This window comes from Mobula hypostoma, chromosome 5 (genome assembly GCF_963921235.1).
Source record: "Mobula hypostoma chromosome 5, sMobHyp1.1, whole genome shotgun sequence".
NCBI classification, from domain to species: Eukaryota; Metazoa; Chordata; class Chondrichthyes; order Myliobatiformes; family Myliobatidae; genus Mobula; species Mobula hypostoma.
Window position 1 is genome coordinate 195886651 of NC_086101.1, and position 17189 is coordinate 195903839.

Here is a 17189-nt window from a genome sequence, read left to right on the forward strand (position 1 = left end):
ATCCCTGACCAGTAATGCCCCCCCCCATCCCTTTTAAAGCACTGAAATCCAGGAATATTGAGAATCCATTCCTGCCCTGGTGCCAGCCAAGTCTCTGTAATGGCCACTACATCATAATTCCATGTATGTATCCAAGCTCTCAGTTCATCACCTTTGTTCCTGATGCTTCTTGCATTGAGGTACACACATTTCAGCCCTTCTACCTTACTGTCTTTACACCGTTTATTCTGCTTCTCTTTCCTCAAAGCCTCTCTATGTTAGATCTGGCTATACTCCATGCACTTCTTTCACTGCTCTATCGATCGCTCCGGGTCCCATCACCCTCACAAATTAGTTTAAACCCTCCTGAGCCATGCTAGCAAATCTACCTGCAAGGATATTGCTCCCCCTCGAGTTCAGGTGCAACCCATCCAGTCTGTACAGGTCCCACCTTCCCCAGAAGAGATCCCAATGATCCAAAAATCTAAAACCCTGCTCCCTGCACCAACTCCTCAGCCACACATTCAACTGCCATCTCCTCCAATTCTTACCATCAACGTCACGTAGCACTGGCAGCAATCCTGAGAACGCCACCCTTGAGGTCCTGTTCTTCAGTCTTCTGCCTAGTTCCTGAAACTCACACTTCAGGACCTCATCCCTCTTCCTGCCTATGTCTTTGGTACCAACATGTAAGAGGGACATGGGGCAAACGTTGACAAATGGGAGTAACTTGGATGGGGCATCTTGTTTGCATGGATGATGGGTCAAAGGAACTGTTTCTGTGCTGTATAATTATAACCAATTAATCTAATGCTGATAAGAATTTCCTTGCAACATGGCTATTAATACCAAAATATTATGACAAAGGATCTTTGGCCTGAAACATTAACTCCATTTCTCTTTCCCACACTTGGGGCCTGACATGCTGAATAGTTCTGCCATTTTTTGTTTCTATTATAAATACTGGGGCCTCTCCACAGACAGAGGGAAAATCTGCAGGCAGCATCTAAGCATCATCGTGTTCTTGACTTTTGGGCACAGAATGGCTGATGTGGGATCACTGAGTTCACCTTCCCTGCACTGTGGGGCAGAGTATGCATACCGTCACTGTTGTGCCCACTCACTCCCCAGTCTCTCTCAGTACCTGTCCTGCTAACTGCAAGGTGCTGGGTCCCTCAGGTCTACAGACAGCAGGGAACCCGTGGTATTGAATTCTCTCTACGGGGACAAGCTGAGAATACTCACCCTGCCAGTCAGCATCTGTGCAGAGAGCCAGAGCTAACAATTTAGGTTATCAATTTTTCATCAGCGATGGCAGGGAAAGTGGGAGGGCAGAAAGGCTCCTTGAGACGGAGATGAGGAAGAGAAGAGGGTGGGAAAGTGGTGTTGAGGCCAAGACTGGACTTGCCATGGCCCACAAAGTTCAAAGGCTCATTTTACTATCAAAGTATACAACTCAGAAATTCTTCAGTTCTCCGGGTAGCCATGAAAGGCAACACGATCATTAAGCCCAATATCCCACCTCCACACACAAAAACAAACAAAAATGAAGCAGGCATGTCAGCCCCCAAATCTCCCCAACACAAAAAAAAACAAACAAAACAGATCAGGCAATATACCATAGAATATAAAAGCTGTAAGACTGAAAAACAGAATCTATAGTCCAAAGTCCACTGACTGAGCCCAGGCACAGCAGCAGGTCATTCCCTCTCCATTACTGATCACAAGACAAGCAGCTCCTGCTCACCCTCTGCACTCGCTTCAATACTGCCATCGCCCTTGTCGCTTTAGTCGGTGAACAGTTGGAGCTTAAATCGGTGAAATGGAGCCAAACGTCGGCTTTGCTACATCCTGCAGCTTGTCTGCTATGATACTGCCTCCTGAGACTGCAGAGTGCTGGGCCACCCGAACGAACTCCAAAATTCCCCAGTCTCCTCGACGCTTCAATTTATCTCGTCGCTTTAACTGATGAAAAATGGAAGCGTTAATCGGTGAAATGGGGTCAAACGTTGGCCTGCAACCTTCTCACCATGAGGTGTGCTCAGGCTGCCTTTGTCTCCCGTAACCTCAGAGACTGTAGAGTGCTGAACCCCCCATCCGATCTCCAACAGTTGCAGAACCACATTCAAGATGAGAAAGAAACGTAACAGACATAAATGAAGTGGCGGGGGACAAGGCTCCATCATCTATTCAGAAGATGTCATCAAAGGAGTGTTGTACGCAGGCCTTGACCTTCAGCTTTTTCTGCCTGTTCCACTGGGATAATACCCATTCTCTACTGAAATCTCTCTCCATTGCTGTCACCTTTTACATTACTATATCCTGCAGGCTGTGGAGAGGGGTCATTAAAGCTGAAATCATTCACATTATTTTGATTAGAAGACAAAAGTCTGGCTTCAGAGCAACGCTCAGGACCAGAACCACGCTGACTATACCTGACGAAGGGTCTCGGCCTGAAACGTCGACTGCGCCTCTTCCTATAGATGCTGCTTGGCCTGCTGCGTTCACCAGCAACTTTGATGTATGTTGCCTGACTATTACTGTTAATCTTCCCAGCGTTGTGATTTGTTTTATAAGATGTCCAGTTTGGTGATAGCGTTAAACAGAATCCGTAATGTGCAAATTATTGAGTTTTTAGGTGAGGCACTATGACTCATCTTTCTCCGGGTACACTGAGTGGGAGCAGGACTGCGTCACACAGCCCACCATGGCAGACAGTCAGCCAGCCTCCAATCATCTCTCGCTGACCCAACCTGCCAAAGGATCTGGGCACACAAGAGACCGTAGAAGCAGGAATCTGGAGCAATCAAGTTACCTTTCTTTGAAAATATTGTTCTACTGTAAAAATTTATATTAAAATTGCTCTTTGAATCATGTAGCAGCAGTGTCCTGCCACAGTGAATTTTATTTTGATGATAGCATCATGTGTGGGGATTTGAGTGTGAAGATTTCAACCCAGATGGTTAATGGAGACCCTTTAAAATTAATCCCAATCCTCCTTTAGAGATGTTCCTGTAAGTTTATCATATTCAGTAAGTTAAGATTTTATTTGGTATAGAAGGTTGAGGACTGATTTTTCCCATGGAAATAATCCTGTCTACCTTTGGTGTGAACCAGTAGTTTGATGCCAGCCTAGTGGCCGAAAGATGATTTTCCAGTAGGCCTGCGTGCTGCTGTTCTAGAAAACCAAGTCCACGCCACTGGACTCTTGCAGCAGCATCTGTGAATATCAATTGTAGCCCCTCTTGTTTAATATCCCCTCTATAATGTGACAACTTGAACCGCTCACAACATTCCAGATACTGTTCACCAATATCTTTACAGCTACAGTATAACATGACATCCCAACTCAGTCAGCTACCTACACCTGATGTATGCCTTCTTTTTTCCTGACTCAAACCTCAATATCCCTTTATTTGAAACCTTATGAAATTATGGTCACTAATCCCACGGCATTTCAGTCACTCCTTTCCCAAGAGGAGACTGAGAACTGTATTGAGAACATTCCTGGACAAATCTGATCCCATAGCAGTCCCTGTCCACATCAGGGAAGCTAAGATTGCTTGTTATTACTACCCTATTATTCCAACACTCATCTGGAATACTTCCTACATGTTTGTAAAATGGACCTGGCCTCGCTGGACGTTCATGCAAAGATATCCTCTCTAACTAATGCTGTGGAACAATACTAAAGCACTGGGTGTACTGAGGGAGCCACCCCTCAGGATCCCGGAGCCTCTCTGATGGACAGTTGGCTCTGATCTCTCTCCCAATGGGGTGGAGGAGAGGCCAGTGAGTTACAGGCGCAATGTGCAGCTTGTTATGTTACAAGACTTTATTGGGGGATTGTAAAATAGTACAAAATCTACAAATAAATATTCCCCAGTTTGCAGTCCTTCCAATAACAGAAAGTTGGCTCACAAATAGTTGTTCTCATCGCTGCATATGGACTATTCCAAGTGTTCCGCTTTTCCTGGGACAGTGGACCACAGCTGATCCAAAGGTACAAAATGCTCGCTTGTGTATAGAGTACGGTTTACTCAGAGTGAGGGTCGTTTAATGCGTAGCCGAAGTCACAAGAGTCACACGCAATGCAGTTGTACATTACTGAGAGGGTTAAGTTTGTCTTTGCAGGTTTACCATGGGTGCTGTACAGTGGGGTTAGGGAAAATAAGGAGGGGTTACAATGTTGATTTATGTAGGGGTTTGGAGAACTTACTGTGTGTTTTTGGAATGTAATGTGGGATTCTGGTGGACTTGGGGAGGGATCTGCAATGTCCGGTGTCCGTAGTGTAAGGTGCGTTTCGGAGGTGTACAGTGAGTCTGTGGTGTGAGGTGCGTTTTGGAGGTGTACGGTGAGTCTGTGGTGTGAGGTGTGTTTGGTGAGTCTGTGGTGTGAGGTGTGTTTGGTGAGTCTGTGGTGTGACGTGTGTTTGGTGAGTCTGTGGTGTGAGGTGTGTTTGGTGAGTCTGTGGTGTGACGTGTGTTTGGTGAGTCTGTGGTGTGAGGTGTGTTTGTAAGTGAGGTAAGTGTACAGTGTGCCAGGGTAAGGGAGTTGATGCAGAGATGTAGGGAGTGACTTAGAGCAGAATGCCATGAATTTAGAAAAGTTACAGTGGGTTTCTGGGTTTTGAGGGCCGATGGTGGGAATGGAGAGTGATGGTGTGTTCTATGGTCTATTGTGCTGAGGAAGAGTGCAGGAGTATAGAGTGAATTCAGTGTACAGCAATTTATTGGTGTGCGTGGCAGGGTGTCAGATGGACAACAGGGAGTTCTGTGGGTGTAAAGTGGATTCAAATGGGTTATGGAAGCCTTGCGCAGTGTGGGAGGTAAACGATGTGTGGAGACAGTGTGGAGGTGTACAGCAAGTTCCCAGTGTGTACAGGGGGATGTGTAGATTAAGCTCTGGGTGTGTACAGGGGAGGAGGAGGTTGTCCAGCGAGCTCCGGGTGTGTACAGGGGAGGAGGCGGTTGTACAGCGAGCTCCAAGGCTTCACAGCTCTCCCATACCACCCACCATGTTGTTAACGACGTTCCAGTCCAGGTTACACAGGATGGTGTCAGTGGTGTCAGACTGAACTTCACACAGGTCCGGCTCTGCCCCAGGCAACCTCTCCTCCTCGTCACCTCCCTGGGGGCACAAAGCATAGAAAGAGCCCAGCTCAGCTGCGTCATAAGCCCTCACTGACTGACTGACCGCCCCCCCCCCGCCCCGCCGCCCACCACACACAGTCACAGTTAGACCAACTGGTCCATCCTGACAGAGTCCTCCCTAAACTGTTTCCATTTCCCCACGTTTGACCCATCTCCCTCTGAACCTTTCCAATCTGTTTCCCTGTCAAAGTACTTTTTAACTGTTAATGTACCTGCCTCAACCACTTCTTTTGGCAGCCCAAACCATCCCTCCCCACCACACTGACTGTCCCACCCGCATCCCACCCCACTACTACACCAGACATCCCACGATCCCACCCCTCACCCTGATCTCTGACACTCCCCTCCCGTGAGCACACCCTGCTCCCCCCTCTCCCCACCCCCACCTGGGGAGTTACCTGTAGGAAGAGGTGAGTCTCCCGGTCCAGGATATCCTGGATATATTCCGGGGGGCTCCACGGTGACAGTGAGTCGGAGTCACTCTGATCCTCGGCAGGAAGGTGGTCTTGGAGCGTGGGGCCGTCTGGGGGAAGCAGGCAGACGGGTCAGTCACACTGACACTGGCCAGTGATCCACCATGCCCCACACTGCTGAACCCACCCCCACGGACCCGGTGTCGGGATCTGTTCCGTCAGGATGCACCAGTCAGTGACACCCAGAGCTCAGCCACGATAAGGGGAGGGGAGGGGAGGGGAGGGACGTGACGGAGCCAAGCAGCATGGGTCTGTCCTCACCCAGTGCAGTCCTGAGGCTCCAACAGCAGCAAAGGGCACAGGGCAGGGGGAGTGCAGTGTCAGAGAGACAGGAGGTGGTAGAGGTGGGGTAAAAGTGAGGGGTGAGATCTGGGAGGGAGAGGGTCCGGGCTGTTGTACCCTCAACAGAGCCCACTCTGAGGACGCAGCCTCGGCCATGGCCCCAGTCCCAACCCCAACCCCAGACAGAACCCCTAGCACCTCCAGTGTCACTCGCTCACCCCTGGGGTACAGAATCATTAAAAATAACACCCATTGGTACAGGGGGAAGATGACCGCCTGCTCACCCGGTTGGTGCCCCCGTCCTGGTGAGGAGACTGGACAAGCCCGTCCCATGGAGAAGGTGCTCGAGAGGCTGCGACGTGTTCCAGAGGCCGACATACTGCGGGAGGCAGCACCCCTCCTGCAATGGAATGGAGGATGAGAGCGTGGGACACGTGCACGCACACACACACACACACACTTCATATGTGGACATGTGTACACGTACAGATATATGAATACATGTACAATGCACATGTGTAACACAGTGCACATGAATGCACACACCCTGCACATGAATACATGCAGTGTACTTGCACAGTGCACATGAATACAGGTAGTGCACATGCAGACATGCGTACACACAGAGTGCATATCTAGACGTGTACACACAGTGAACATGTAGACACACACACAGTGTACATGCAGACATACACACAATCTCTCCCTCTCCCAGTGCCCCCCACCATTGTTCCTGTACCTAAAAAGACCAAGGTAACATATCTAAACGACTGGCATCCTTGTCGTATTCACCTCAATGATAAACACATGCTTTCAAAGGCTGGTCAAGGAGTACATCTGCAGCATGCTACCACTCAAAATGGATGCCCTACAATTCGCCTACCGACACAACCAGTCGACAGATAACACAATAGCCACAGCTCTACACACCGTCCTTACACATCTGGAAAAGAGGGATGCTTATGTAAGAATGCTGTTCTTGGACAACAGTTCAGCATTCAACAACATAATTCTCTCCAGACTCGACAAGAAGCTCAGAGACCTCAGCCTTGTGCAGCTGGATCCTGGACTTCCTGTCAGATCGCCAGGTGGTGGTAAGAGTGGGCTCCCTCATCTCTGACCCTCAACACAGGAGCCCCTCAGAGCTGTGTACTAAGCCCCCCCCCTTTACTCTCTGTATACCCATGTCTGTGTCACTGCCCACAGCTCCAATTTGCTAATTAAATTTGCTGATGATCCTACATTGATTGGCCTAATCTCAAATAATAACGAGGCAGCCTACAGAGAAGAAGTTATCACCCTGATACAGTGGTGTCAAGAAAACAACCTCTCCCTCAATGTCACAAAAACAAAGGAGCTGGTTGTGGACTACGGGAGGAATGGAGACAGGCTAACCCCTATTGACATCAATGGATCTGGGGTTGAGAGGGTGAACAGCTTTAAGTTCCTCGGCATAAACATCACCGAGGATCTCATATGGTTTGTACATACCGGCTGTGTGGTGAAAAAAGCACAACAGCGCCTCTTTCACCTCAGACAGTTGAAGAAGTTTGGCACGAGTCCCTAGATCGTAAGGATTTTCTACCGGGGCACAATTGAGAGCATCCTGACTGGCTGCATCACTGCCTGGTATGGGAACTGTGCCTCCCTCAATCACAGGACTCTGCAGAGAGTGGTGTGGACAGCCCAGCGCATCAGTAGATGTGAACTTCCCATTATTCAGGACATTTACAAAGACAGGTGTGAAAAAAGGGCCTGAAGGATCATTGGGGACCCGAGTCACCCCAACCACAAAGTGTTCCAGCTGTTGCCATCCGGGAAACGGTACCGCAGTATTAAAGCCAGGACCAACAGGCTCCGGGACAGCTTCTTCCACCAGGCCATCAGACTGATTAATTCACACTGATACAACTGTATTTCTATGTTGTATTGACTGTTCTGTTGCCCATACTATCTATTTATTACAAATTACTATAAATTGCACATTGCACATTTAAATGGAGACATAACGTAAAGATTTTTACTCCTCATATATGTGAAGGATGTAAGTAATAAAGTCAATTCAATTCAATTTAACATGAATACACACACACACAGTGTACATGCAGACATGTGCAGACACAAACAGAAAGACAAGGAGAGCAAGGTCTTGAGGAGAGGAATTGTAAATTGTAAGTTTAGTCAAAACAAAAGTGAGCATGTGTAAGGTTTAGGATACTGAGATTGGACAGGGCCTATGAGGAATCTAAAGCAGTGGTCCCCAACCACCGGGCCGCGGACCAGTACCGGGCCGTGAGGAAACGATATGAGTCAGCTGCACCTTTCCTCATTCCCTGTCACGTACTGTTGAACTTGAACATAGGGTTGCCAACTGTCCCGTATTTGCCGGGACATCCCGTATATTGGGCTAAATTGGTTTGTCCCATACGGGACCGCCCTCGTCCCATATTTCCCTCGCTAAGGTAGAGCATTCCTATGAAACCTTTCATGCCAAAATGGCGTAAAGTGAAGAAGCAATTATCATTAATTTATATGGGAAAAATTTTTGAGCGTTCCCAGACCCAAAAAATAGCCTACCAAATCATACCAAATTACACATAAAACCTAAAGTAACACTAACATATAGTAAAAGCAGGAATGATATGATAAATACACAGCCTATATAAAGTAGCAATAATGTATGTACAGTATAGTCGGGAAGATGAAGGCAAAACTGATTTGTGGGGGGAAAATCGGCACATACGCACATGCGCACACCGGTGCCCGCGCAAGGCTTCATGGTCATAGTAGTCTTTCCTGGGGTAAAGTGTCCCGGGATTTGACTGCTACTTTTGTCCCTTATTGGGAGTGAGAAAGTTGGCAACCCTAACTGTAAAAGACATGTTGAGCTGAGTTTAACCCTACTTGAACACCCCTCCCCCCCCAGTTGGCCGGTCCACAAGAATATTGTCAATATTAAACCGGTCCACAGTGCAAAAAAGGTTGGGGACCCCTGATTTAAAGGAAGCAGGAGAGAACTTGAACGGGGAATTGAGCACCACAGGGGCCAGGAACTGTTCTTGGGGAGTGGGATTAAGGAGAATCACATGAGATTTTATACATAGTGCGAGTGTAGGACCTCTAAAAGAGAAAGGAGGAAGTGGGAGGTATTCAACAAGTACTTCATATTGATATTCAGCATGGAGAAGGCCATGGCAGCAAGATCAGGAAAGGTGTAATATTCTGGGGCATGTCGTTATTTAGGAGATGTTGTGTCTCTTCAAAGTTCATGATTCCAGATTATTTAATGTCATTTCCTGTACACAAGTGTAAAGGAGAACAAAAAAACTGTTACAACACAATCATTTAAAAAACACAATAAGTATTAATACATAAGATAGCTTATATACATTGATTGATTGTATGTCCGTAAAGTGACACTAGTCACAGGAGTGTCTGTACAGAAGGTGACTGACAGGAAATGATAAAAGTAGTGGTGGTTGGGGGTGTGGAGGCGTGGGTTAGTGCAGGGGTCCCCAACCTTTTTTGCACCGCAGACAGGTTTAATATTGACAATATTCTTGCGGACTGGCCGACCGGGGGGGTGGGGGTGGGGATGTTCAAGTAGGGTTAAACTCACCTCAACATGTCTTTTACAGTTAGGGTTGCCAACTTTCTCACTCCCAGATAAGGGACAAAAGTAGCAGTCAAATATGGGACAATTGTGTTTACCCCAGGAAAGACTACCATGACAATGAAGCCTTGCGCGGGCACCGGTGTGCGCATGCGTGTACCTGCCGATTTTTCCCCCACAAATCAGTTTTGGCTTCATCTTCCCCACTACACTGTACATACATTATTTCTACTTTATATAGGTTGTGTATTTATCATATCATTCCTGCTTTTACTATATGTTAAGAGTTATTTTAGGTTTTATGTGTAATTTGGTATGATATGGTAGGTTACTTTTTGGGTCTGGGAACGCTCAAAAATTTTTCCCATATAAATTAATGGTAATTGCTTCTTCACTTTACACCATTTCGGCACAAAAGGTTTCATAGGAACGCTCTACCTTAGCGGGGGAAATACAGGACAAGGGCAGTCCCGTATGGGACAAACCAATTTAGCCCAATATACGGGATGTCCCGGCAAATATGGGACAGTGGGCAACCCTATGTTCAAGTTCAACAGAGTGTGACAGGGAATGAGGAAAGGTGCAGCTGACTCATATCGTTTCCTCACGGCCCGGTGGTTGGGGACCGCTGGGTTAGCGGACGGAGGTGTTGATCAGCCTCACTGCTTGGGGAAGTAACTGCTTTTGAGTCTGGTGGTCTTGGTGTGGATGCCACATAGCCTCCTCCCTGATGGAAGTGGGAGAAACAGTCCATGAACAGGGTGTGTGAGACCTCTCATGTTACTGGCCCCTCTTCAGCACTTTTCTGTATATGTGTCCTCGATGATGGGTAGGCTGTGCTGATGATGCACTGGGCAGTTCTGACTATCCAGTGCAGAGCCTTCCTGCGAGCAGCAGTGCATTTCCTGTATCAAGCAGTAAATCAGCTTTTTGGGATGCTCTCTACTGCACACTGCAGAAGAATGTGAGTGTAGATGTGTACAGAGCATCATCCTCAGAAATTAAAGGAGTTGGTGAGCTTTCCTGATTGTATATAACCTTTCCAAGTCAGTTAAAGAGGATGAGCCCTGGGTGGGCCTGACAGGATTTATCCCAGGATGAAAGAGGAGATGCTGTGGCCTTGGTTGAGCTCTTTGCATTCTTTTTATTCACGGGTGAAGTACCGGAAGACCAGGGAATAGCTGATGTTTGTTTAAGGAGGAATAATGAGAGTAGGAGAGTGGATATTGTCCGCATGGACTTTACTAAAGCATTTGACAAGGTCAGAACAGCCTGCCCAGCCAAGAGAGCGGGTAGTGTTGGTAGGCTGTTCTGTGATAAATGGTATCAGATTGGTCAGATAGTTTATTGTCGTAGACAGCAGGATGAAATGAAATCCCTCGCTCGCATGAGTCTCACGCAGTCAGTGATTATAATAAGTTCCACAGGGATCAGTGCTGAGACCTCTGTTGTTTGTGATTGGTATTAATGATCTTCGTTAAGTTTGCAGAGGTATAGAGAGTGAGGAAGGCTGTCAAAGGATACAGAGGAGGTAAAAGTCACGGGGCAATAAAGGCCATTTAGCCCAACCAGTCCATGCCAACCATGGTGCCCACCTAGCTAGTCCCAATTTCCTGCACTTGACTGACCCATAACCCTCCAAGACGGCCCCCCCCCACATGTACCAGCTCCAGTGCTTCCAAAATGTACCTGCACCAACCACTTCCTTTGGCAGCTCATCAGCTCATTCCATATCCTCACGACTGCCGGTGTCAATGTTGCCTTCCAGTCTCCTTTAAATTTTCTTCCTCTCACCATAAACCTATGCCCACTAGATTTGGTCTCCCCCAGCCTGGAGAAATGACTGTCACTGCCCACTGGGTTTGGTCTCCCCCACCCTGGGGAAATGACAGTCACTGCCCACCGGGTTTGGTCTCCCCTACCCTGGGGAAATGACTGTCACTGACCCTAAATTTGTTCTCCCCCACCCTGGGGAAATGACAGTCACTGCCCACTGGATTTGGTCTCCCCCACCCTGGGGAAATGACTGTCACTGTCCACTGGGTTTGGACTCCCCTACCCTGGGGAAATGACTGTCACTGACCCTAGATTTGTTCTCCCTCACCCGGGGAAATGACCATCACTGCCCACTGGTCTTGGTCTCCCCTACCCTGGGGAAATGACTGTCACTGCCCCTAGATTTGGTCTCCCCCACCCCGGGGAAATGACCGTCACTGCCCACCGGGTTTGGACTCCCCTACCCTGGGGAAATGACCGTCACTGCCCCTAGATTTGGTCTCCCCCACCCTGGGGAAATGACCGTCACTGCCCACTGGGTTTGGTCTCCACTTCCCGGGGAAATGACCGTCACTGCCCACCTTCTCCAAGCCACTCATTATTTAAACATTTCTATATTTCGCCCTTAATTCTCCTTCTTTCCAGGGACCTATTTTGGCCGACTACTCCACGTAACTCAAGCCCTCCTGTCCTGGTATGTTCTTAAACACCTTCTCTGCATCCTTTTCCGTTTAACCTCTTTTCTGTAATAGGGTGTCCAAAACCATACAGAGTATTCTAAGGCACCATGTTGGCACCATACGTGAGGCAACCCTTGTGGGCTGCCTCCAGCACATCCTCGGTCTGTGTTGGCTGTTGACACAAGTATTGCATTCCACTGTAGGTTCTGATGTACATGTGACAAATTAAGCTAATTGTTACCTTCAATCTCATTTCAGGAAGTGAAATGTAAACATATAATAAGAGATAGCATCCGTACAGCACAGAGCTGCCTAAGGTGAGAAGGAGAGATTTCAAGTTCAAGTTTAATTGTCATTCAGCCAAATGAAACAGTGTTACTCTGGAACCAATATACAAAACACAGTACCAACAGTAACACACAGCACAAGGCACATACAGCACATAAAATTGTGACAGCATAAAAACACACAGTCACAAACAAATAATAATAAAAAGGGCTAAGTCCTAAATGCCCTGGCCTGGAGATTCATGGAGCATGGGATGTTGTCCTAGAGCCACGTTTCTGCAAGAACGAGCCCTCAGTAGTTCCTCATCTCACATTAATGCAGCCATGAGGCAAGACATTCTTACAAAGAGAGAGTCGGTGAGTGGAATGCACTGTCAGTGGAGGTGTGGAAGCAGATACGTTTAAGAAGCACTTAGGCGGGCACACGAACAGAAATGGGGTGGAGGGGTATGCCCTGTGTGTAGACCAGTGGGATTAGTGTAGATAGGTATCATGATCGGCAAAGACATGGGGCAGACAGAGAGAGACACTCCCCCCACCCCCCAGACACACACAGAAGGACAGACAGACACCCACACCCATGGTTCCTCAACATTGACCACTGGGTATGACCCCCCCCAACCCCATGACCATCACTTACCCCCGCGCCGAGCTGCCCGATTGGCCCTGGCCCTGGCTCCGCTCAGCAGTCCTGACTGGCCCTTCAGCCCGAGCCCTGGGCTGAGCACTGAAAAGTTGAGCAGAGTCGGACAACATCTCATTCATCAGGCGCAGGGCTGCGCGGGTCCGCTGCTCACGGTTCTCTATCAGAGTGACCCTAGGGAGAGGGAAAACCCCTGAATAACGGTTGCTTATCCCTGTGACAAGGAAATGTAGAACACACAGGTGCTACTCCAGTGCACGCTGGATTGATCACACTCTGTTGTGACATGCTCCAGTTACTGGAAAACAATTCCGAAGGACAAGATGAAGTTAGAAATGCACAGCTTGACCAGGGAAAAAACCAGCACAGCTTAATTCGTGGGAGATTATTGTCGAATTTGATGAGGCCAAGAGTCAGAACAGAACAGAAGATTGTCCCTTGAGAACAGAGATGAGTTGGAACTTTTTTAGGCAGAGAGTGGTAACTCTGTGGAATTCACTGCCACAGACGGCTGTGGAGGCCCAGTCATTGGTTATACTTAAACCAGAGGTTGATAGCTTCTTGATTAGTCAGGGCATCAAAGGTTACAGGGAGAAGGCAGGAGAATGAAGTTGAGCAGGATAGCAAATCAGCCGTGATGGAATTGTTGAGGAGACTTAATGGGCCAAATAGCATCATACTGCTGCTGTGCCGTATGTTCTTGAGGAACTATCTAGAACAGCAATTGAAATACCAAAGTTCAGAAAGTGATGGACCAAGTGCTGGTATAGGATTGGAGCAGTTGGGTATTTGGTTCCTGTGTTTCCACTCAGAGTGGATACAATGCACTAGTAACACCTACCTTTTCCTCATTGCTGTTTTCTTCTGAATTTCTTTGATTTCTCTGCTGCTAAAAGTTTTCTGTAATGGGAAAACAGAAAACGTTAGCACAGTGCAATCCAGTCCACGGTAGCGCGGCGGTACACAGTCCACATTAGCACGGCGGTACACAGTCCGTACACCGTCCACGTTAGCGCGGTGGTACACAGTCCACTTTAATGCAGCGGTACACAGTCCACGTTAGCACAGTGGTACACAGTCCGTACACAGTCCACGTTAGCGCGGTGGTACACAGTCCACATTAGCACAGTACACAGTCCACGTTAGCGCGGCGGTACACAGTCCACGTTAGCGCGGTGGTACACAGTCCACGTTAGCGCGGTGGTACACAGTCCACGTTAGCGCGGTGGTACACAGTCCACGTTAGCCCGGCTGTACACAGTCCACATTAGCGCGGCGGTACGCAGTCCACGTTAGCACGGCGGTACGCAGTCCACATTAGCACAGCGGTACACAGTCCACGTTAGCGCGGCGGTACACAGTCCACGTTAGCGCGGCGGTACACAGTCCACGTTAGCGCGGTGGTACACAGTCCACGTTAGCCCGGCTGTACACAGTCCACGTTAGCACAGCGGTACACAGTCCACGTTAGCGCAGCGGTACGCAGTCCACGTTAGCGCGGCGGTACGCAGTCCACGTTAGCGCGGCGGTACACAGTCCACGTTAGCGCGGCGGTACACAGTCCACATTAGCGCGGCGGTACGCAGTCCACGTTAGCGCGGCGGTACGCAGTCCACGTTAGCGCGGCGGTACGCAGTCCACGTTAGCGCGGCGGTACGCAGTCCACGTTAGCGCGGCGGTACGCAGTCCACGTTAGCGCGGCGGTACACAGTCCACATTAGCACAGTGGTACACAGTCCACATTAGCACAGTGGTACACAGTCCACGTTAGCGCGGCGGTACACAGTCCACATTAGCACGGCGGTACACAGTCCACGTTAGCACGGCGGTACACAGTCCACGTTAGCACAGTGGTACACAGTCCACGTTAGCACGGCGGTACACAGTCCACGTTAGCACAGTGGTACACAGTCCACGTTAGTGCGGCGGTACACAGTCCACGTTAGTGCGGCGGTACACAGTCCACGTTAGTGCGGCGGTACGCAGTCCACGTTAGCACTGTGGTACACAGTCCACGTTAGCACAGTGGTACACAGTCCACGTTAGCACAGTGGTACACAGTCCACGTTAGCACTGTGGTACACAGTCCACGTTAGTGCAGCGGTACACAGTCCACGTTAGTGCAGCGGTACGCAGTCCACGTTAGCACAGTGGTACACAGTCCACATTAGCACAGTGGTACACAGTCCACGTTAGTGCAGCGGTACACAGTCCACGTTAGTGCAGCGGTACGCAGTCCACGTTAGCACTGTGGTACACAGTCCACGTTAGCACAGTGGTACACAGTCCACGTTAGCACAGTGGTACACAGTCCACGTTAGCACAGTGGTACACAGTCCACGTTAGCACAGTGGTACGCAGTCCACGTTAGCACAGTGGTACGCAGTCCACGTTAGCACAGTGGTACACAGTCCACGTTAGCACAGTGGTACACAGTCCACGTTAGCACAGTGGTACACAGTCCACGTTAGCACTGTGGTACACAGTCCACATTAGCACAGTGGTACGCAGTCCACGTTAGCACAGTGGTACGCAGTCCACATTAGTGCAGCGGTACGCAGTCCACGTTAGCACTGTGGTACGCAGTCCACGTTAGCACTGTGGTACGCAGTCCACGTTAGCACAGTGGTACACAGTCCACGTTAGCACAGTGGTACACAGTCCACGTTAGCACAGTGGTACACAGTCCACGTTAGCACTGTGGTACACAGTCCACGTTAGTGCAGCGGTACACAGTCCACGTTAGTGCAGCGGTACGCAGTCCACGTTAGCACAGTGGTACACAGTCCACATTAGCACAGTGGTACACAGTCCACGTTAGTGCAGCGGTACACAGTCCACGTTAGCACTGTGGTACGCAGTCCACATTAGCACAGTGGTACGCAGTCCACGTTAGCGCGGCGGTACACAGTCCACGTTAGCGCGGCGGTACACAGTCCACATTAGCGCGGCGGTACACAGTCCACGTTAGCACAGTGGTACACAGTCCACATTAGCACAGTGGTACACAGTCCACGTTAGCACAGTGGTACACAGTCCACAGTAGCACAGTGGTACACAGTCCACGTTAGTGCAGCGGTACACAGTCCGTACACAGTCCACGTTAGCACGGCGGTACACAGTCCACATTAGCACAGTGGTACACAGTCCACGTTAGCACAGTGGTACACAGTCCACGTTAGCACAGTGGTACACAGTCCACATTAGCGCAGTGGTACACAGTCCACGTTAGCGCGGCGGTACACAGTCCGTACACAGTCCACATTAACACAGTGGTACACAGTCCACATTAGCGCGGCGGTACACAGTCCACATTAGCACAGTGGTACACAGTCCACATTAGCGCGGCGGTACACAGTCCACGTTAGCACAGTGGTACACAGTCCGTACACAGTCCACGTTAGCACTGCGGTACACAGTCCACGTTAGCGCGGCGGTACACAGTCCACGTTAGCACGGCGGTACACAGTCCACATTAGCACGGCAGTACACAGTCCACGTTAGCACAGTGGTACACAGTCCACGTTAGCGCGGCGGTACACAGTCCACGTTAGCACAGTGGTACACAGTCCACATTAGCACAGTGGTACACAGTCCACATTAGCACAGTGGTACACAGTCCACATTAGCACAGTGGTACACAGTCCACATTAGCGCGGCGCTACACAGTCCACATTAGCACAGCGGTACACAGTCCACATTAGCACAGTGGTACACAGTCCACATTAGCGCGGCGCTACACAGTCCACATTAGCACAGCGGTACACAGTCCACATTAGCACAGTGGTACACAGTCCGTACACAGTCCACGTTAGCACTGCGGTACACAGTCCACGTTAGCGCGGCGGTACACAGTCCACGTTAGCACAGCGGTACACAGTCCACGTTAGCACAGTGGTACACAGTCCACGTTAGCACGGCGGTACACAGTCCACGTTAGCACTGCGGTACACAGTCCACGTTAGCGCGGCGGTACACAGTCCACGTTAGCACGGCGGTACACAGTCCACGTTAGCACGGCGGTACACAGTCCACGTTAGCGCGGCGGTACACAGTCCACATTAGCACAGTGGTACACAGTCCACATTAGCACAGCGGTACACAGTCCACATTAGCGCGGCGGTACACAGTCCACATTAGCACAGCGGTACACAGTCCACATTAGCACAGCGGTACACAGTCCACATTAGCACAGTGGTACACAGTCCACATTAGCGCGGCGCTACACAGTCCACATTAGCACAGCGGTACACAGTCCACATTAGCACAGTGGTACACAGTCCACGTTAGTGCGGCGGTACA

At 49.5% G+C, this 17189-nt stretch overlaps 1 protein-coding gene across 3 annotated transcripts in view; it reads right to left on the bottom strand.

The window, feature by feature from the left end:
• Window positions 1–3826: 3826 nt before the first annotated feature.
• The window catches only part of cplane1 (ciliogenesis and planar polarity effector 1), a 328946-nt gene continuing 315583 nt past the window's right edge, over window positions 3827–17189 (bottom strand). For all 3 annotated transcript variants that reach the window (XM_063049649.1, XM_063049647.1, XM_063049648.1), the window contains 5 exons: window positions 13729–13787; window positions 12885–13061; window positions 6173–6288; window positions 5532–5656; window positions 3827–5110 (listed from right to left, as the gene is read on the bottom strand). In XM_063049649.1, the coding sequence (XP_062905719.1) occupies window positions 4973–5110; window positions 5532–5656; window positions 6173–6288; window positions 12885–13061; window positions 13729–13787 (615 nt within the window). In that variant the 3' untranslated portion in view covers window positions 3827–4972. The remainder of the gene's footprint in view (window positions 5111–5531; window positions 5657–6172; window positions 6289–12884; window positions 13062–13728; window positions 13788–17189) is intronic.